Source organism: Nelumbo lutea, chromosome 5, assembly GCF_056320005.1.
Source record: "Nelumbo lutea isolate HS-2025 chromosome 5, American lotus-T2T, whole genome shotgun sequence".
Classification (NCBI taxonomy): domain Eukaryota; kingdom Viridiplantae; phylum Streptophyta; class Magnoliopsida; order Proteales; family Nelumbonaceae; genus Nelumbo; species Nelumbo lutea.
Genome location: NC_142688.1, coordinates 76,827,921 through 76,851,174, shown reverse-complemented (window position 1 = coordinate 76,851,174; position 23,254 = coordinate 76,827,921). Strand labels below are relative to the sequence as shown.

At 37.2% G+C, this 23,254-nt stretch overlaps 1 protein-coding gene across 1 annotated transcript; it reads right to left on the bottom strand.

Moving 5' to 3' along the window:
• Positions 1–5,565: 5,565 nt before the first annotated feature.
• Positions 5,566–18,097, bottom strand: LOC148852980 (nucleic acid binding/RNA binding protein). Its single transcript, XM_088944419.1, has 8 exons — positions 17,740–18,097; positions 16,760–16,828; positions 15,983–16,114; positions 15,590–15,672; positions 15,409–15,484; positions 7,324–7,503; positions 6,536–6,664; positions 5,566–5,962 (listed from the first exon to the last, which is right to left on the bottom strand). Exons 1-8 carry the CDS (start codon positions 17,812–17,814, stop codon positions 5,801–5,803), a joined length of 906 nt encoding a protein of 301 aa, XP_088800545.1. The 5' UTR covers positions 17,815–18,097; the 3' UTR covers positions 5,566–5,800.
• Between the last annotated feature and the right edge of the window lie 5,157 nt (positions 18,098–23,254).

Genomic DNA, 23,254 nt, shown 5'->3' with positions numbered 1-23,254 from the left:
CTCAGATCGGATCGGATCCACCCCTAGTGGTGTGGGTCGTTGTGGGGCGGAAATGTGAACTCACCTAAATCAACTCTCCATCAGTCATTTGAAGGGTTATCTACTTTAGCCTCTTTAAATAACTTATTTGGAGCATTTCAAAAGAGCTAAATCTTCACCTCAATTCTCTCTAAAAGACCTATAAAATGATTGACTATAGTCAGTTTGGGGTTTTTCGCCTTTCCATAAATTACTTATCTAGGTAAATGGTTCCCAGCAAATACTTACCTAGGTAAGTACATTTATCCATGTTCTTTTATTTTCCAAGTAAATAAGACAATGACTATTTTAACAATAAAAGTCTAATTTATAAAAGGACAATTTTGTCCCATTTAAGTATTGACAACTTTCCCCCCAAGTGGGAAAGTTATTTACCCACCTGGGGAGATGGGTAAGTGATACCCGGGGAAAATTTATTTTCCCCTAGTCCCCACATAAATCTGAAAAAAGAACATAGGTTTACTTTCTTGGTCAATAGAAACCAAAATTCCATTGATCATCTTTCCCCTCTCAAAATCCAAAAAACAAACACCCCCTAAAATATGAAGAGAATGTAAGAAACTAAAATATGAAAGTTGAAGAGAATGTAAGAAACTAAAATATGAAAGTTATTAACTTGTTTTCATGTTTAGTACCAAGGGAAAAATATTGGTTGACCCCGTTTGGCATGTCTTTTTGTGCAAACTGTCAACTTTTTAAAAGTCCAGTAGCTCGCATTTTTGTCTTTTCTTATTTAGTCGGGAAAAGATCTAACTGTCAAAAGACGTTACGCTGAAAAAATGTATGAACTCTGTTTTGAATGATTTTTGGGAAGTTCCAAATGAGGTTTTTTTGTTTTTCAACTCTTCTTCGTATAGAAAGACACGCTTTAACCAAATGGTCTTTAGGTTGTCAAAATCTTAATGCAAAAACTCATTACAACTGTCAAAGTTTTCAGAAGATCTGTCAAAAAAGACTTGCCAAACAACCCCTTTTATTAACTATATAGAAAAAGGTTGAATTGAATATCAATATAAAATGCTCCTTATAAATATGGTAAAGAGAGGTGATGATCACATCTTCAGGCAATTGACCCTAAACAGACAAAAGCATGACTAGCCACTCATTCAAACTATTCAAGTCCAACTGGAGAAGCCGGACCAATATTGGAATGGTGGAGTAGGATGATATAAATCAAGATGGGAAGGCAAAGTGAGAATTATTGGGACAAGTTGGCATTTATTCTTTGGGGAAAAGTAGAATAAAGAAAAAGAAGTATAACATGTCAAATCCCCCCACAACTAGTTGAGAATGCTTGGAATATGAATATATATAGGACAACATGTACAAAGAAAAATGGTAGATATTGAAATGGAAAGCTCCAATTAGAGAAAGTGATCAATCAAACAACATGACAAGAAAAAGCATAAAAGAAAAATGGCAATCAATGTGGTAGACGCAGCAAGAGAAGCCCATTTATTGGTAAGGTCAAGTGGAAAGGAAAGCAAGACATACGACTCTAAATTAGTGATTAATAAGTTCTTTTAATAATTTATGGAACTGTTTTTTTTCCTCTGGGTAGTAGTGACTATGAGAGAAAAGTTTTTTTTTTTTTATTCAATTTTTATGAGTGGATTTGTCAGTTTAATTTGGGTAGGGAGATATTAATGAATTTCTGCCTGTGATTGATGATGAGTTAAATTGGGTAGGGAGAAATGGGGACAGGAATGGAGTCGGTGGGTCCAGTCAGTTCAATTATTTGGTTGGTAAATGACTGTGAACTGAAAGATATTTGAACCTAGAGGTAGATTTAGTTGGTCTAAATGGGTTGAGGATTTATTGTTAGATCTCTTGATATGGTGTTGGTGTCCCCAGATTGTTGAATTTGTTTCCTAATATTCTTCTTAATATGAATTTAACAAGGGATTCTAATCTTCACCCTCTTATTTTTGTAACCTAAGGCCTAAACCTTTTAGGTTTTATTAAAAGTGATTTTTAGACACAATTAGATATAATTTGAGAAAATAGAATTATGAATAACTAGGCAATATTAATAAGATTTTATGCCAAATTAAAAAAAAAAAAAAAAGAATTGACACTTGGAAGGGGAGGAATTAATTGAAGATCATAAGAGAGATTTTGTTGTATTGATAGGGATTGTATTTGAAGTGCTATTAAAAGCTGTAGTGGCTGCCATACCTGCTTATACTATGTCTTACATTTTTTATCCCCAAGAGTGTATGTAAAAACCATGGAAAATTCGAAAGAAAATTTTGGTGGGTGAGCATAGAGAATCATAGGAAGATTCATTGGACTCAATGGAAATTTCTAAGCAAAGCCTTCTAACTAGGAGGGAGATTCTTCAGTAGGGAACTTGTTGGGTAGTAAAATCTGGAACAAAGGTTAAAGAAAGGTTTAAAATATTGATACACCCGATACATCGGTAGGGGCGTATCAGGCCATATTGGTACTTTTTTTTTTCAAAACCGGTTCAGGAGGCAGTTTAAGGCTCTTCCACCCCCTGAATCGGTCAAAACCCCGATACACCCCCTGTTGGACAGTATTGGGGATCTCCCGATACGAGCCGATATGTGTTGATACTTTAGACCTTGGGTTAAAGTTTGGGAGGACCTATGGATCCAAAAGCTACTGGGTTTCAAGATAATGGGGCCAAGATCAAATCTCCCAATTTGATTTGGATTAAGGATCTCTTGATACAGGGAGAAAGGAAATGGAATGAAAAGGCTCATAAGAGAAAACTTCGATGAAGGTACAGTAAAAAGTATTCTTAGTATAAATTTGGTTGAAGGCTTGTGGGAGTCCTTTAAACTATCGTGTAAACCAAGGCCAAATATACTCCTCTTTTGATGAATGGCTAGCTGCTTGGCTTGATAGATGTAACGTGGAGAAGGACAGAAAAGATTTTATACTTGTGTTATCTTTCCTTATTCTATCATTCTATGGGTTATATTAAGGGTGCAAATAGATTAGATCATGATCCGATTCGATTCTATTTGGTTAAATTCAGATTACCCCTGTTCGGATCTTTGGATTGTATCAAATAATAAGATTCAATTAAAAATTGAATCGGATTCGATTCACCCCCTATCTTATCCAAGAAGATCCAATCCGATATATATTATATATTTATAAATATATATATATATATATATAGATATATAGATATATATACTACATATGTATATGTTATTTATTTATTTATAAATATCTTTTTATATTATATTTTTATAAATTTGTTATATTATTTATTTTTTATAAAAAACATAATTAAAAAATGCTTATACTTTTTGTTTTTACTTTATTTAAATTAGTATATATTAATTTTATTTTAATAATTTATTAATTTTTAAAGAAAACAAGTCAGATCAGATCAAATCCGATTTACCAATAGGATTCGAATTCAAATCGAGTGCTATCAAATCCGATCGTGTCGAATCCGAATTGATGTATCTTATGAAATACGAAAGATGTTTTCAATGTACAGCCAAGGTTCAAAGTATCGACACGTATCGGCTCGTATCAGCTGATACCAAGGTTCAAAGTATTAGAAACGCTATGTGTATCATAAAGTTAAATTTAAGAGATGTATCGGGATACACCTTGGATACGCATGGATACTGACAAAAAATTAAGATACGCATGGAAACACATGAAAATGCTATAAATACTCTAATAAATCATAAATAAACATTAATATGACTAAATATAAGACATAAATGAGCTATTTATGCATAAAAATAACATGTTTTAGTGTGTTTTATGAAAAAAAAGACATTATAATCAATAAACAGGAAGTCAGGAACATAAACATACTATCTAATTATGGACATTATAGATCAAGTAATTATTTTGCATGTTTTATTCTAAAAATTAAATTAAAATTAAGAAAAGTAAATATATAACAAAAAATTGAATGGATTTATGGACATAATAGATGAAATAATTACTTTGCATATTTTATTCTAAAAATTAAAAAAAATAAATATCAATGTTTTAAAACATAGAGGTGTTCCACTACCTAGAGCATAGTTCAGAATGCAAGAGGTGTAAGCCTCTCAAACACAAGGAGGTGAAAGCTTCCTTAAGAAGAGGAAGGAGGAAGGGGGATTTTATTTTATTTTCTTTATCTTTAATAAAAATCTTTTATAACAAGAACAATAAAAATGCATAACAGTTGTTCTCGCCTCCGCTTCGACAAGACCCCCTAACTCAAAAAAATAAATTGGGCTACATTGAAAAGGGAGACCGGGGGAGAGAGGGTCTAAGGGGCAAAACCCCCCCAGCCAAAAGGGTAGGGGGCAAACCACTTTCTTTCCCCTTATCTTTTCTAACATTGGCTGAAAATATAAAAGAATTTTGAAAAAAACATATTTATTGTCACTCATTTTTTCACAACCTTGAAAAACTTATTGAATCTTGCAAATTTATAGATATTTTGGCAAATTTTTATAAAGTTTGAGTCTTTAGAAATGTTAAAAAGCTTTTTGAAGAGTTTGGGAAAGAGGGCTTGTGAGATGGGTTTAGAAGCCCTCTTTCGAATGGAGTTTTATTTGCGATTCTGTCATAGTAAAATCATACTGTATCAGTCGATACGGTGCCGAAACACACCGATACTCAACGATACAGCATCAATACAACGAATAGATATGGCACATTCAATTTGGTACCATGAACCGTGCTGAAAACATATCAGAACGATACATATCGGCCAATACCAATATGTGACAATTTTGAACCTTGATCGATACATATTGTTCCAGGACCCCTCGCCATATAGTGGATGTATCAGGGGTCTGACCAGTTCGGGGGTGGAGGAGCCCTAAACCAGCCCCCTGAACTGGTTTCAGAAAAAAAAAATAAATAAATAAATAAAACCAAAAAAACACAGGATCAATTCGCCCGATACGCCCATTTGAACCTTGTGTACAGCTGTAGTGCGGCGTGGATACACATGGGTAGGAGATCCGAATTGATGTATCTTATGTGTATGCAAAGCATACTGCCATACCTTCCCTATAATACCCTTTGCATTTCTAATAGTTTGAAGTTCGAATATAATCCACAAGCAGCTCTCAATTTGGACTACAAGTAGATAATAAATATTTTAGATGCAATTTATAACAAAAGGAAGAGTGAGACATGGGCTTTATTTTGATTTTTCATGAAAAATAAAATAAATTACAGTTAACTTGATTAACCTTTATTACCAGAACCCGAATCAAGCATATACTGCATAGAGATAGGAAGTATGATCCCCGGTTGCCATTTAAGCTTGGTTGTCGTGAAATAGGGACTCAAGAAGAGCATTCGAGTCCAAATGCACCGACATCGTAGTAGAAAATATATCCAGATCCGGACTCTCCCCAGTCCCAAAGAGATGGGGGATCGAACAAGTGACCTATTTGGGCTTTTTTTTCCGCGGAGGTTGAAGGATGGATGAACAAGTAAAGCGCTGGTTAAACCGGTGAAAAATAACTAGTCAAGAAGCAAATTCAGGCATTTACAGCGGAATACTGAAATGCAAGATGTCAAACAGAGATTATATCTGATTAGATGAATAACAGTAGCTAAAAAGACCAAACAGTGTCTGTTAAAATTACACGTACGTTGTGTGCATGGTTTTTTTTTTCTTTTACTTTCTACGTCCCCCTTACTGATTCCTCTCTCCATTCTGTTTGCTTCAGAGTTTTATCTAGGAGCAGAGTTGGCGGAATCTGAAATAATGCCATGGACCAGAGCAGAGAAATAGGTAAGAGGAAACTTAATCTTCTGATTCCACGCCTTGTCCCTTTAGGTGTAAATGCTTTTCCCTCTTCTGGAATTCTGTCAATCCCTTGCCACTGCCGGTCACACCAACCTTGCCCCTAGGATCATCTGGAGACTTGAAGATACTCTCACGTTTGCGCCCCGAGAAAAATCCAATCTAAGGAGTTAAAAATTGTAAAATTATTAACATTAGATTTTCCTCTTGACAAGTAAACGAAGAAAGTCCTACCACTTTAGAACCTTAGCGATGCACAACAATATTAATTGGGAAAAGATTGTTCTCACAAAAGATCAAAAGCAGATCATGATGAAGCATCAAGAAAACTTGCCATGAGAAATACTCTGAATATTCTCACAACACATTTTAAGAGAAAGAATAGCAAGAACCACGAAATCCTCTAGCATAGAATCAGAGATTCTCACATGCACACACGCACATCTATCATGCACGGATATAAATGTCAACAAGGGCACTGATATAGGAAGCAGGAATGATACCACTGTCTTTCCTAAAATCCCAGACGTGGGTGCTGGTAAGGATGTCACACACAATATTCTCCCATCATGCTTTTAAATCTTTTTTTTTCCTTTTTGAAGCTAAATGACATTTTTCAAGACTTAAATATTCAAACACTTGCAGATTTTTATAACATGATTTCTGTCTATGAAATCATCTGACTAAATGCTAGAGGTTTGCCAATACGTTCATGACTGATGTGCTTAAAAATACCTTCTTAGCACGGCCTTTGGTTGTCTGGAATTGCTGCCATGCATTCTGTCTCTTATTTTGTGTGACCTCAAGTTGCTCAAGTCGGACTTTCGACTTAAAGGCATGTATCTTCTTTCGTTTAGCAGCTTTCTGAAAACACAAAAGTCAATCAGTTTCCATCTCCATGGATATTTGAAAATGAACAGGTCTAATAACAAGCCATTAAGAGAGAGAAATACAAGTGGGCGATCAAATAGATGTATCTTCCAAGCAGGAAGAGGAGATAATCAAGGAAGTAATTTCTCCCTCCTGAGGAGGATGGGTTATCAAGTCCTTGATCATGCCTATGTTGCATGCACAACAAAAGAACCAACCAAGGAACAATTATTAATTTAAAAACCATCCTCCATGAAGAAAATTCTTAGTTGAAGCCAAAAAAAAATAAAAAATATAAAAAATGAAGAAAATTCTTAGTTAAATAAATGGCTTAACTCTGACACCTAATAAGGCAAACCATCCTTCTGTTTAAGGAGGTAATAATCACAACCAATTCGAATAGTGCAAGGATGATATTTATCCAACCTAGAAGATGAAATATATTAATCCTACTCACTACATCATCTGGGTCATTAGGATCTATACAAAGCTTAGCTGGTATAAATCCTAGTCGAATAAATGGCTCAAATCTGACACCTAATAAGGCAAACCATCCTTCTGTTTAAGGAGGTAATAATCACAACCAATTCGAATAGTTTTGCAAGGATGACACTTATCTAACCTAGAAGATGAAGCATATTAATCCTACTCACCACATCTTCTGGGTCACTAGGATCTATACGAAGCTTTGCTGGTAAACTTCGTGATTGAAAATCAGCAACAGCAGATTGTGCAATTTTTCGTTTGATGGCCTGTTTTGTAGCTTCAGCTTCTCTCTCAGCTTCTAGCAAAGCATTTACTCCTTGGATTGGCCTTACATTGCTAGGATCAACCTGGAGAGCAATCATCAAAATTGTATTATATCATGCCTCTGATAGAAGTAAAATAAAAATAAGCAAAGAAAAAAAAATGAGAAGCACTAAGACTACAAAATAATGAAATTCACCCAAAAAAATGGTTCCATAGATTATACAAGTTACAGTGACTATAATAATGGGCACAATCAGAGAGCTTTCTCATATAAAAAGCCCAAGGCAACACAACATGTTATCAGATGGCAGTCTTACCAAAATTTGAGAAGATCAAACTGTGCTTAAGAGTTCCATATTTAGCAGTCATTGCTAGAGATAATTTTTTGAATATTTTCTGTTGGAAAATATTTAGACAGACACTCACAAGTTTTCATATATCAGACGTCATATGATATTTGTTAGTGATACCAAAAAATAGACCTCATATGATATAGGACTTTGCAAGGAGGCAAGTGAAACACTTTTTTATCAGCAACAGAAAATAGGAATTTCATTAATTAGAATAAAAGGTATAACAAGAGGTTGTGAGACTAAAATCCAATTAGAAATTGTCATAGCCCCTGTTGTTTAACTCCCATACATATTACATTTGAGCCCAAAACAGTTGTTGTCTAGTAACCCCTTGTTTTGTTAACCCGTCAGCCAAACCATTGGCTGATCTTTGTATCCACTGCATTTCTAACTGCATATTTCTTGAGAACCAATTTGAGTTTCTTATCTCATTTTTATATCTCCAGTTAGCATCACTGATCTTCATCAACCAGCTAATAATCACTTTTGAGTCACCTTCAATAATCAATTTATCAATTGCCATTTCTTTAGCCTTTTTACACCCTAAACACTGCTGCCTTGAGCTCCACCCAGATAGAATCTCCTTCCCCTATTGAGCTCAATACATTGCAATTAAAATCCCATTCTCATTCCTATACTTCCCCTATTCCAGATGGACTAGGGTTTTCCATGCTACTACCATCAAATTTGAGTCACCTCAAGTGGTAGTCTCCTGTCCTTCTATACCTTTGGTTTCTTAGATGAAGAGGTTCTGATTGCACCCCAATTAGTAAAAAAGCAATGTGAAATCTGAGAACAAATCCAATGTCTTCACCTAATGTGCTACTTTCACTGTGGCGCTTTCAATAATAGACTCCTTACTCCTTTCCCCTCAAAAATTCTTGTATTTCTCCATTGCAATGTCACTGAAAATGTGAGTCTGGTTATCTCTGAGAACCTCACTAGGTTCTCATCAAAGATTTTTTTTATAAACAACAGAAATCAGATTTCATTTATCAGTAAGGAATTCTACCTGCCAGTACAGAATGATGGCCCATGTACAACAACCAGCACAAGGCCAGATACACCCCAAGAACCTTATCGGAGTTTTTTCTTTATTTTCAACCTAGACACCAAAGATCTAGCCACTTGAAGTAACTCAACTTCCATGCATAGTTGTCAAGGCGACGCCTAGGCGACAAGGCACCCTTGGAGGCTCACCTCGCCCAGTCGCCAAGCAGTTTTGGTATACTATGTTATAAAATACTTTTATATTATTAATTTTTTGAGATTCTTCTTCTTCTTCTTCTTACGTGTAACAAGCATGCCTATCTATTAATTTCAACATTTCAAGCATATAAACTATAATATAATATGCATAGAGTGATCGCATGTCAAAACATTATTAGCAAATAAAGAAGAATATAATTTTATACTAAAAGATTCCAGGAGGGAGACAGTAAAAAATAAAAGGGAAAAAAGAAAGGGGTGGAGCCCTAGTCCTACTTAATGTGAGAGAGAGTAGAGAGTAATTGTAGAAAAGAAGGAAAAAAAAAACTCTTATATCCTTCTTTCTTTCAAGTTCTTCCTTGTTTAGGTTTTCAACTCTTCAAGGGTTCAACACAATGTCCACCGACTTTATCAAAAACACTAACAAATAAGGGCATCCACCTAGACATTGCCTTGACAACAATGTTAGACAAACACCTTGCTGATATAAGTCATTTAGTCATCTTTGTGATGCCTTGACAACTACGGGCTTATGGTCCCAAAAGAGGGATAATGAGGGATTTTTTGTGGAAACCAGGTAGTAAAAGAGAGCATTTAATCAAACGGGATACAATGTGCAAAAGCAAAAAGGAAGGTGGGCTTGGTTTGGGAAGAATAAAACTTAGGAATCCGTCGCTGATGGGGAAAAGGTTGTGGAGATATCCCTTAGATACTGACAAACAGTGGCATACTTTTATCGAAAGCATCTATAGATAATGTCTAATGGGTGGGATGCAAGCAAGCTTGAAAACTAGAGGGAAATAAAGAAACCTAGTTGTGGACAGAGACTGCAAAGTGGTTATCTCATGGTTGATTTCACAAAGTGTGATTCTAAGGAAATACAGGTTTTCAATCAGATAAACTTTGTTGTTTCGAAGAACTCTGAACAGCAAATGAACTTGCAGAAGTACTAACAAAGCAAAAGCAAGAGTGGCAAAGCAGACAATAGTTTGGGTTGTCTAGAACTGGGGATGAATTGTAAATTGTCTTGTACTCTTGTAACGAAAGAAAAAGAGTCATTTTCTATATTTTTGAGGCTGACACTCTTGCTAAACAAGGGGTTAACAGGGATAACCTATTTTGGGTTGTTTTGTAATTGATATTTTCTGTATTTTTCATCAATGGCAAGTATTAGCCTCTATTAAGAGTGAGGCTGCACCTCACGCCTCCCTCAGGAATGCTTGTAACAGCATTATCTTTTGATTAACGAGTTAACAGAGAAATGAGGAGAAAGGGTGGTGGAAATGAGTTTTTTTTTCCCTTGTTTTGCAAGTGAATCAACCATAGAGTTTGCTGATCTGCCTACCCACTGAACTCTGATTGTCATATTCCTTGTTAACCATTTAACCTTTTTGAGAAGATTTCTAAAACCCCAAAACACAGTGTATGGAACCTTCAGCCAACCCACTATCACCTGGGAATCTCCTTCAATGATTAGATGCTCTATGCCTAGCTGATTTGCAAGCTGGATTCCTTGTACAAGAACAAGTAATTTGGCCCCTAACAAGTCTCCCACACACGCAGGACCTGAGTACTGGATTTCCTTGGCTACTCCCATCAAAGTTCAGCTTGATAAACTCCTCCCCTGGTAGCACCCATTTAACCCCATGCTTGTCCTTGCTGATAAAAGTATTAGCCACTGCTAACCAGCTTCTCCATAGGTCATCAAAAGAGTATGCATCAAAGAGCTTTAGAGTTTTCAGCCACTGAATTGCCCTTGTCAGAATACATTCTTTAACTTCCGAGAAGCTCCTATCTTTTTCACAAAATATTATGGTGTTCCTTTCTTCCCAAACTGTCCACAACAAAGCTACTCTTATGCACTTCCACATAATTCTCCCTCTCTGTGTGTCATTCAAAAATAGACGGACTAAATAACAAGCTAGTATAAGATGGCAGGTTCCACCTACACTCAAACAACATAAGATTCCAAGTCCATAAAGTTGTAGCAAAGGAGCAAGAGATCAGTAAGTGGTGACAATCCTCATTCTAAGATTTACAAAGAACACACCAATTAGGGGATAAGCACCAATTTGGTCTCCTCTTTTGTAGGTTTCCAAAGGTATTAATCTTACCATAATAAACTTCCCAACAAAAAACAACAATCTTTGGGGGAATGGGCCTAGTCCAAAATTCTTTAATTGGGAAATTCTGAGGTGCAGAAGTAGAACTAAGGGACATGGAGATAAGAGATTTCAAAAAGGACTTATAGGAAAAAGAGCCCAACTGACTAAGGGTCCACACTCTAGAATCTAAACCACCCTCCCCCAAACATACTGAACTCAACAGAAGAAGGAAAGCTGAGACATTGGAAATTTCAGATTCTCTCAGATTTCTAGTGAAGTCAAGATTGAGGAAGAGCTGATAAAATCATAAATAGGTTTACCTTTGAAACTAGAAAGCTCAAAGAGAGAAGGAAAAACCTCCGAAAGGGGGGCTTACCCTACCCACATATCCTCCCAAAATCTAATTTTCTGACCCAAAGCCAAATCATACCTTATGTGATTGAGGAACACAGGAAGTTGTCATGGATAGCCTTCCAAGGAGCAGCCAGAGTAGCTCTATGTAAGCAGCCCACATCCCAACCATTATTTGACAGCCCATGGATACTTGAAATAACTCTAGCCACAACCTCTCATTTTCTTTAGGAAATCTCCAGAGCCATTTACTCAATAAGACTGTGTTCTTCAACTTAACATTTCGAATGCCCAAACCCCCCTCAATCTTCAAGACAGTTGAAGGAGGTGATCAAGTTGTTTGAACATATTTCTAAGTTGAAAATAAACTTCGAGATGAGTTGTGTGGCAGGAATAAATTTGAAGGAGGAGCTAGAGAAAGTAGTAGAGTCTTTAGGTTGCCCAATAACTGTTTGTCTTGGCCCTTAAAATACCTTGAGATGCCACTAGGAGACAATCCGAAAGAAAGCATGTTCTGGAAACCAGTTGTGGAAAGGTGTTCTAAGAGATAATTATCAAAAAAAAAAAGGTGTTCTAAGAGATTGGCTGCCTGGAAAAGAAATTATATTTCGATGGGAGGTAGAATTACACCGATAAAATCCACTTGGCAAATTTGCCAGTCTATTATTTATCGGTGTTTAGAATGCCACGAAGGGAAGTGATGAAGCTAGAAAAGTTGATGAGAGATTTTTTGTGGGAGCCAAGGGAATGTAGAAAGGATCATTTGATCAAATGGGATGTAGTGTGTAAAAGTAAAGACCAAGGGGGTTTAGGCATAGGGAACTTAAACGAGAAAAGTTCCTCTCTACTAGGTATATGGCTTTGGAGGTGGACCCAGAAGAGGGGAAGATTGTGGCAAGAGGTGATTGGTAGTATCCATGGTTTTGTAGGCAATGGTTGGGATTCTAGGGTATCATCAATGGGCTACTTTGGCTTCTCCTCGGAAATCTATTTGTGGAGTGCTTCCTCAATTCCTAAGCAAATCAGGTATGATGTTTGCTCTGGAGATAAGGTTCTTTTTTGGAAGGACCTTTGGATTGGTAATTCAACCCTTAAAGATTTGTTCCCCTCTTTGTTTTCTCTTTCTTTGTGTAACAAAGAACCTGTCGCTCACTTTGTTTACCTATTTGAGTTGATTGAGCTAAACTGGAACTTAGGGTTAAGAAGAAATTTAAGGGTCCTTGAATCAGAAAGGGCAACCTCGTTGCAAATTCTTGATTCTGTTGCCCTAGATTTCTCTAAATCAGATGGTCAGATTTGGATTCCACACCCCAAAGGTCCTTTTTCTTGTGCCTCCTTTGCTTTCTTGTGTTCAGACCCAAACTCTCTTCCTTGCCCTGCTGATGAAACCTAGTCTAAACATATTCATCCCAAGGTTGGGGCTTTGTGCTGGGAGGTTTTCCATGAGAAAATAAACACTTTGGATGTTTTGCAAAAAAGAAGACCTTTTATGTGCCTGTCCCCTAACTGGTGGTGTACCTTGTGTAGAGCAAGTGGAGAAAACTGCTACCATCTTCTGATATCCTACCCTTTTGTTGCTAGTCTCTGGGAAAATCTTTTTGAACTTCTCGGTCGCAGGTGGAGCTTGCCTGCTCAGATTAGAAGTCTCTTTGAACCAACATTCAGTTGGCCAAATACAAGGGGTAAAATTCTGTGGAGATGTATCAGGGCTGCATTGATTTGGACAGTGTGGGAGGAAAGGAATGGAAGAGTGTTCAATAATAAAGAAAGAAATAAGGAAGCACTTCTGGATTGCATCTTACATAGAGCTTTAATGTGGGCCAAGTCCCAAAAGTTATTTTCTGATTTCTCCTTTGATGATGCGGAGAAATTTGGAAGTTGTAGCTAGAAGTTCTGGACATGGGGTAAAACCTGTTGTGGGCTGGAAACCACCGGATGAAGGATTCATCAAACTGAACTTTGATGGCAGCAGCCTAGGGAACCCAGGCCCGGCTGGTATAGGGGGAGCTTTTAGAAACTATGAAGGTCATGATATTGTTGTGTTCTCAGGTCCAGTTGGAGTAGAGGACTCGGTTTTTGCAGAGTTCCAAGATGTTCTGCAAGGAGTACATATTGCTAGAGATTTAAATTATGATGGACTGTTAATTGAAGGAGACTCTAAACTGGTAATAGGGTGGTTGAAGGAACCTGAAACTGTAATTTGGAAATACAAAGAATATATGAAAAGATTTAAGTGGCTGGTCAGAGATATGCCAATTTCAATCCAATGGGAAAGGCAGTCAGCTAAGAGGATGGCTGATTTCTTTGCAAAACAGGGGGTGCATAAGATTTGAGGAGTTGTGGGAGTCAAGTGGACTTTACCACCATCCTGGAGTGCCTCTAGTGGAATCATAACTCTGTGGCAGGAGGAAACAATAGAATGGTTGGAAGAATTAAAGGGCAACTTCACTGTGCCAGTGTAATTAAAAAACCTGAATGGTGGATTTGTGTGGCAGATGTGGCTACTGACTAATGTGTATGGCCCTAATTCATACAGGGAAAGAAACTTGGCATGGGAAGAGTTGGCAGATATTAAGTGCTTGTGGGATGGAGCATGGTGCCTAGGTGGAGATTTTAATGTTATCAGATTTGTAGATGAGACTAAGGCAAAGGATAACAACAAGCATGAAGATATTTAATATGCTTATTGATTCTTTTGATCTCAAATAAATACCTTTAGGGCAGACAAACTATACTGGGTCCAACTTCCAAGAGACCCATTTGCTCTAAGCTCAATAGATTCCTTGTAACTCCTAATTGGGAAGAACATTGGAATTCCAATCATTGGCCTATTTGTTTATTTCAAGGAGGTAGGGTAGGGGGTTCAATTCCTTTTAGGTTTGAAAATATGCAGTTAACAGTCTCAGGGTTCCCACTTCCTACAAAAGGTCAAGGAGTGGTGGAAGGAGGAACAATCACAAGTAAAATGGCAAGGGAAGGGATTCTACAGGAAACTACACACATTGAATGCAAAAATTAAGGAGTGGAATAGAATGCACTTTGGAAAGTGGATGGGGGTCTAGGAATTGCTAATATCAATAAGAAAAAATTGGCTTTGTTTTGGAAATGGATATGGAGGTTTCCATTGGAAAATGAAAAAAGTGGTGGTAAGCATGCATGGACTTGCAGAGAATGGCTGGGATGTTGATATTATGTGCAACGCTACCCTTTTCTTATCAGCAAGCACAGAGCTACCCTTGTTTCTCCTTGGAAGGCCATACATTGCACTCTTCTGATGTTTCTTTCTCATGTCAGGCATGACCTTTCTTCCGGCAACAAGATTAATTTTTTCTAGCAACTTAACCAACAAGATTAAGTTGGTTCTCGCCTCACCTAATCGCCAAGCAGTTTGAGCAGTGTTATAAAATACTTCTATATTCTTAAATTTTTGTGGTTATAATTATAAAATAGACATTATTAAACTAAAATATTCATTTTATGATACTAATTTCTTTTTATTATTCTCTTATTTTATGTGTTTATTATTTTCTTATTCGTTTTATGGATAATTATTAAAGAAATATGTTTATGGAACCTAGGGAACTACCCTAGGATAAAAACAAATCCATTGCCTAGGCGACTAGGCAACAAGGCGCCCCCCCCCCCCCCCGTCGCCTAGCCTCGCCTTCGCACCTTGAAAACTATGGCTAATAGGGGCTACTTTGCTTCCCAAAGTCACCATGTTACCTCCCTAGAATTCTATCATAACGGTTTCATCAACTAAGCTTCATAATTTTAATGGCATCATTAATGAAAATCTTGATATGGAACATGACTTTAATTAGAGGGAGAATTCATTGTTGACACATTATACTTCAAAATTCCATAATGATGGTGGCATCACAAAGAAAATATCCAATGATAAAATATCAATTTCAGGAGAACTAGGATGTATCTAGTATCTACTATTCAATAGTAACAGAAATCACACCTCTTCTTTATTCCCCCATCCATCATAGCAGACATAATATCCATTTGGAGTAAGTGCCTCAATTGTTGCATCATACCTGGAGATTTAACTAATCAAACACATAAAAGAAAAAATGGTAAAACAAATGAAAAATAAAAAGAAAAGAGAAGTCATCAAGTTAGACCCTTCGTTGTATACATACCATTCCCCATCTTCACTCCAAACAGCTTGAACTTTTGTGCCAACAGGAAGCTTATCATATGATTCCGAGCTGTTGCTCAATGCCTACAAAAAAGGAGATCGTAAGCACTATGGGAAAGAACGGAAAATTAAAACAAATAAACAAATAAACAAGTAAATAGAAAACATGTAGAAATAACAAAAGTTATAGATGTGTAAGCATGGATGAAATAGTAGAATCTTTCTCAGTTTCTCCTACCTAGATTGCAATAGAACTATACAGAACATTAATACAATCTCGAGTTCCTAGAAATGAACTTTGTCAAAAAAAAAAAAGACCTAGCAAAAGAACATAACCATGGGAGTGATCATAGCACATTTATTAATAGAAAAAGGAAGAACTCAAAATAATTACCATGTCATAATGAGAAGGCTCCTCCTCAGACTGGTTCTGATGTGGAGATGCACCACCATCTGTCCCAGTATCCAATCCAGAAGACTCATTTTGCTTTGCAGTTGCAAAGAGTTCCTCTGTCAGTGCAATCACCTGTATCCCCACAACCTCACACAAGTAAGCCAAAAGAAAAAGAAAAGACTAATCCACTCACTCATTAAAAACCTAAACATTGATTTGAATTTCAAACTTAATCTCATCGTGAACATCTGAAATCAGGAGGGGGCAAGCAGGTAGGCCATCACGAAACATAACACCTGCACAGGAACCAAGATACAAGTGATGGGCATCTCGACAGAGCTGTGATTTGTTTTTTCTTGATATAGCTCCCGTTTTTGGAATGTATGAGCTATGCTATAATATGGACATGATCCTCACCTTTTCAAGACAAAAATAAAAAACAAAAACCTCGACGTGAATTCCTCAGCCATTACACAGCCAAATCATGCTGCCCTGCTTGAAAAACATAATGATGCCTTGAAAAAAACAAAGAAACAAGATGCACTCTAAAACCAGAAATCCAAGTAATCACATAAGCTACAAATTTTAAACACTTTATGAAAAACAAAAAAAAAAAAAGCTTTAGATTTCTTTACAAAAAGTTTTTAAAGTCATTTTAGCACATGATATATTGCAGGAGCTCCACCAGAGACACTTAACAAATCTAAATAAATGAAAGTTAAAAGAAAATTCTAGAAAGAAAAGGAATATATAAAGAATTTATTTGAAGTAGCTAACCTCCTCAAGCTCCTTTTCCATGTCAGCATATTCAGAATTCCCAGGGTCATCAGCCAACAGTTTTCTAACCTGATTCAAGGGCGCAGGAGGGATTATTATACAAGTGAAGAATGCAGTCAAGGATTTTAAACTGCAATAAAATAAAGCATATTGAAGTGATTTAATTTACAAAAGTACAAAAGCTAATGTGGAATAATACCACATTAGAAGTACAAAAATACATGAATACAATGTAGACAAAGTGCATATATTCTTAATTGACAAAGTAAATTGTAAAAATGGATTTCATCATTAGATCATAGCATGTAGAAATGCCCACCGCAGTAGATCTTTTGCAAGTGTATTCCAAAAAACCTATTTGCTATCTTGTATGGCCCATGAATACGTGGCACACAAAAAAGACATTACGTTGCATTATAGAAAGGAAAAGTAGTCAATTAATAAATTGGGGGAAAAAAAACCTATGAGACTAAAAACTCTCCCAGGGGGACCTACGAATTTTGGTGTTCAAAACCCTAACTTCATGAAAGTGAGAACAAGACGTCGAGATAGATGCTTTCTAAGTTTTTCCTAGACGAACGACAAGACTCCCTTGAAGATCACAAAAATGAATAGATGAAAATTCACTTTGAACAAGGTCTCAGAAACCCTAATTTCATATATTGCCATCAAAACCCTAATTTTTCAGATAACTCAGTCAAAACACGTTAAAAAGCTTCCAAGAGAAAAAGGTAGAAGATAGTTCATGACTGCAAACCAAGAACAAGAACAAAGAGCAAGAGAACCCAGGGCCTACGAAGAACTAAAAGCGCAGATTGCGAGAATTCTTAAAAAGCATAAACCCTAATTCGGATTATAAAAGCGAAGCACAGGAGGAGGAAATCAGAAACACAAAACACAAAATCGAATCTAACACATGGAAACACAGTGCGTAAGAGTACTAATTAGAAAGAAAATTAAAAGAAAAGGAAAAAGAGTACCTGTTGAAGCTGTTCCTTGTAAGTAGAAAGGTTTGAAGCAAGTTCATCGATGCTAAGCTCCTCGCTTCCTTGCATCCCTCTCTCTCTCTCTAACCTTGTCTCTTTCTAGCGGCCAACAAATAAGAATTGCAGGATGGAAGATGGAAGGAAATGGGAGCAAATCAGAGAAGGCTTCGCAAATAACGTTTGCTTATCTCTGGAGAGGATTTTATGAGAGAGAGAAAACCGACGGCTGACTCATGACTGTTCCTTCGCACGTGAGAATGTGATGCAATTTAGAGCTGTGCCCGCCTTATGAATGGGCTTTCAATTTTAGGGCTGGTCCATCCACGATCACAAAAAGAAGTTGGTCAAGTGCGAATAGGAGTGAGAAAAAAAAAATCGAAAAATCGAACCGACTGAAAAAATCGACCGAAATTGAATCGAAAAATTGGTTAATTGAATCAATTGGTTTGGTTTTGATTAACTAATATAAAAAATCGGCAGTTAACTGAATCGATCGGTATACATATATTTTATATATTTTATATACTTATGTATATTATATATATTTTTTATATATTATAAATTAATAAATATGCATTACATATATATTTATATTTATAATATATGATATATTATTTATTAATTAAAATATAATATTATATTTATAATTTTTTATTATATATTTTAATAATATATATTATAAAAATTGAAAAATCAAAAAACTAACTAATCGAACCGAGGTTAATTGAATCGATCAACCGGTTAACTGACTGGTTTCGGTTACCTGTTTTCCAAAAACAAAAAGCCGTTGGTTCGGTCCTAACCAAAAAAGCCCTAACCGAAACCTGAACCGTGAGCACCCCTAAATGCAAGATCCGAGCCCTAGACCTAGTGCCCGTTTTGGAGGGCTTTCGGGTAGCAGTTTTGGCGTTTCCAAGAGCCAAGAAAAGTCATAAAGTCAGTCAGCCTTGGTGGGTTGGTACCCATTTGCATTGTTGGGAAAAAGGGGTCACAGAAACTTGGAGGATAAGCTCTAAGACGTATACGAAGACACTGTCTTTAGAACATTATTTGCCCCCACTTAGTTTTATTGAGTTTGTTGTTAAGTTACAAGCAAATTTGTTTACAAGATACAATAAAACCTTAGGCGAGAATTTGCAACCAACAATGTTGAAGAATTTTTTAAGAAACCTTCTATAAAATAGTAATAGATTGAACTAAAAGAGACAATAATGATTTTTCGAAAAACTTGTGTTCATTTGCTTGATTCACATTCCGTAGGCTATATTTGGTGATTAAGTGGTTGTTAAAAAAAAACACAAATACTTTTTAGAAGTGCTTATTTTAACAACCACTTAAAGTTATTTGGTGACCCACTTGCCAAATCACTTATTATGTTTTTTAAGCACTTTTTGGAGTGGGATGTTTGGTCAGCTACTTTCCACACAAATGCTTATATTGACACAAATGACAATTTTAACCTTCACTTTACTCATGAACAATGATTTTCACATATTATAGTATACATTTCAATGAAAAATCGCCACATCATGACACCTGAGAACCCACGTGGGCCCACACGTAGAGCACTATGTGGATCCAATTAATAATAATAATAATAATAATAATAATAATAATAATAATAATAATAATAACAATAATAATAATTTAACAAATATTGAATAGTATTTCCAAAAAGTACTTTCAAGGCGTAGTTTTCATTAAATACTTCCAAAAAACACTTTCAAGGTGCAATTTTCACTAAATACTTCCAGAAAGTGCTTTTAAGGCATAGTTTCACAAAATACTTCCAAAAACCACTTTCAAGACATAGTTTTCACAAAATACTTTCAGAAAACACTTTCAAGGTGCAGTTTTCACAAAATACATTCAGAAAGCACTTTCAAGGCGTAATTTTTACAAAATGCTTCCAGAAAGTGCTTTTAAGGCATAGTTTTCACAAAATACTTCAATGAAGTATTTTTTATGTCACAATTTTCACAAAATACTTTTAGAAAGTGTAATTAAATAGAAATATTCACAAACTACTTTCATGTCCATGTTCATTTAATGTGCCCTAAAGTAACATAAAAGTGTGGATATTTATAAAATTGCATCTCACTTGGACATGTACAACATGCCCAATGTAATTACTCCAACTACCAGAACACACGTGGATGCCCATTACACATAGGTTAATCTGGATGCATCAGTCATTTCAGACAGCCCGATAGTTGAAGAATCATGTAAAGCCATGAAATAATGGAATTGACGACCTACTTCTTCGTATGTTTTATATGAGCAAAACACTACACCACTATACCGGTGGACCAACAAGTTGCATTCGGCCCAGGTATCGCATTTACCTGGGTGACGATCAATGAACACTACATAGTATTTCCTACCAACCATTAATGACTTGTAATGAGAGAATATATGCTATCAGCAACTAAATTAACATAAAGTATCCAAAACACAAAGTTCTTACATATAATAAAGTCAAATACATCCGCATTCGATGCATAATGTTTATCAAATACAGAGAAAAACAAAGACCATGACCACCACAATGAGTTATATTGACCTATGCCTCCTCAATGGTGGTTGAGTATGGTTAGCATATATTGCATCTGTAAGTTGTTGCCTAAGCAGCAACATTTCTTATTGTTGATTCACACCACCAACAACAACCTCATCGAAATCTTCTCCATTTGTATCAAACGAAGGTTGAATTTTGATATCTTCATCATTATCAAACTCATTAAACAGGGTGTCTATGCCCTAGTTGTCCCTAATGAAGTTGTGTATTGTCATGCAAATCACAACTATCAACTATTGTGTTTCTTAATGGATAGCATGGCATACACTATAGGATAGGGAATCGATCCTTCAACACACCGAACCTCTGCTCGAAGACACTTTTCAACGAGGCATGGGCATTATTGAAAAAGTACTCTTCCTTGGTTGTAGGATGTCCTCCCCTTCGAAAATCAAGCAAATGGTATCGTATATTACGGTACGGTGCCATGTAGCCAGCAATGCTGGGGTACGCATTATCAACAACATAATACTTACCTGAGAATAAGAATGGGAATATGAATATTATTTTTGCACAAATTCAGATAATATGCAAGAAATTGCAATGTATGGAGCTAGGGGTGACCATTTCGGCCCGAGCCCACATCAAGCCAACAAATTTTAGGGCCAGGCTTGGGCTTAATACTTCAAGACTGGCCCGGGCCCGACCCGGCCCGCGTATATTTAAACTTACACATTTTGTGTATAATGTATACATGTTATTTTATATTAGACTATATTATATATATATATATAAATATTATAACATGACATGTATAATTTATATTATATGTAATACTTTATATTATATAATGTATAAAATAAGTTTATATGTGATGTTGCACAATCCGGGCACTCCTAACTGGTAGCTGATTGGCTCCTCGCTGGCGACGGACGGTACCTAAGAAGAGAGCGGTGAAGGATTCCCGGGGGACTTGCCCGGTGGGAATACTCCGATACTTAAGTTAGAACGCTGGAGAAAGTAGTAAAGAGTGTAAAGAAGGCTAAGAGTATAGGTCACGCTAGATCACTGTGTTAGATGGAGAGAAAGTTTGAGATATTCAAGATAAGATATCAGATATTCGATAGAGCCCTTCCCTTAAACTAGGGGGCTCTTATATATGAGTGTTCTTGTCAAATCGAGCATAACTACCACTGGACCTCTGTCGCAGTCGTTATCTGCTAGGGCTGCTTAGGTAATCATTGCAGTGTACTACCCAATCGGATGAGTGATACATCCCGGAAGGACATACACGCCACCACCTGTCAAGAGACGTGGGCGCAGACTTGTCGGGCTGGCAGGGACTGCGCCGTCGGTCAGGAGACGTGGCACAGTCTGACGGGTATGGTCTTGTCAGATAGAAGCTTCCTGAAAACATCGCGTCGCTTAGTAGCGAGCTATCATGTCGCGAGCTCTTGAGGGTATTGCGAGGTAATTCCTCTTGAAGTGGCCCTTGAGGCAGTTTTTCCGCCTAAGTATTGGACTCAACCGGCCTGGGAGCTTCGAGCTCGCCTGAACTGGGGGCCTCGTGCTCAACTGGCCTGGGGACTTCGGAGCTGAAAGTGCATTCCACAACAAAATTTGCTAAGGCTTGGGCCTTGATAGCAGTTTGTGGCTTGTATTGGAGGTCGTACTCGCTGAGTTCAACGGCCCACTTCGTCAATCGACTAGAGACCTCGGGCTTGAGCAAAACTTGCCTTAGAGGTTTGTTGGTGAGAACGACAACAGTATGAGCTTGGAAGTACGGACGGAGCTTTCGAGCTGCATTAACCATTGCGTAGGCCAGCTTTTCTATCTCTGGATATCTCGTCTCTGCTCCCTGCAACACTTTACTAACATAGTAGATAAGTCGTTGGACCTGATCTACATCTTTTATTAGTACTAAGCTGACCACTTCATCACTTGCTGAGAGGTACAACTCTAAAACATTGCCCTACTCGGGCCGGGTTAAAACTGGTATGCTAGCGAGGTACCTTTTGAGCTCAACAAACGCGGGCTGATAATCTCGGGTCCATTTAAACCCTTTGCTTTTAATTGCTTTAAAGAAAGGTAGGCAGCAGTCTGCCGACTGGGACATGAAGCGGCTCAAAGCAGCTATTCGCCCATTCAGCCTCTGAACCTCCTTCACTTTTCGGGGTGGTCTCATGTCTAGGATGGCCTTTACTTTGTCTGGGTTAGCCTCAATGCTGCGCTGGTTAACGATGTACCCCAAAAACTTACCCGATGTGACACCAAAGGCACACCTATTCGGATTCAACTTCATGTTAAATCTACGCATAACTTCAAAATCTGAATGCAAGTCTTGTATTAATTCATGTGAAAACTGGGTTTTGACGACCATGTCGTCTACATAGCACTCTAATTTTCAGCCAATCAATGGCTCAAACAACTTATTTACAAGTCTTTGAAAGGTTGCCCCGACATGACCTTGTAGCAATACAGGCCAAGCTCGGTTATGAAGGAAGTCTTTTCTTCATTAGCCGAATCCATCCTGATCTGGTTGTAGCCCGAATAGGCGTCTAGAAAGCTCAGCAACTCATGCCCCGAGGTCGCATTCACTAGATGGTCGATCCTGAGGAGTGGGAAGCAGTCCTTTGGGCAATCTCGGTTCAGGTCGGTGTAGTCGACGCACATGTGCCATTTACCGTTAGCCTTTTTTATCAGAATGGGGTTGGCCACCCAGCTCGGGTAATGGACTTCCCTGATAAAATCGGCTGCAAGGAGCTTTCCGACCTTCTCATCGATTGCCCTCCATCACTCTGGGGTTAGATTGTGTTTCTTCTGTCTAACGGGCCTGACTACAGGATCAGTGTTTAGCTTATGAGTGATAATGCTAGGGTCTATGCCGGGCATTTCTATCGTAGACCATGCAAAAACATCTAAATTTTCAAATAAGAAGCGTACCAATTTAGATCGCAGAGGCTCCTCAATGGAAGCGTCGATTTGAAGCGT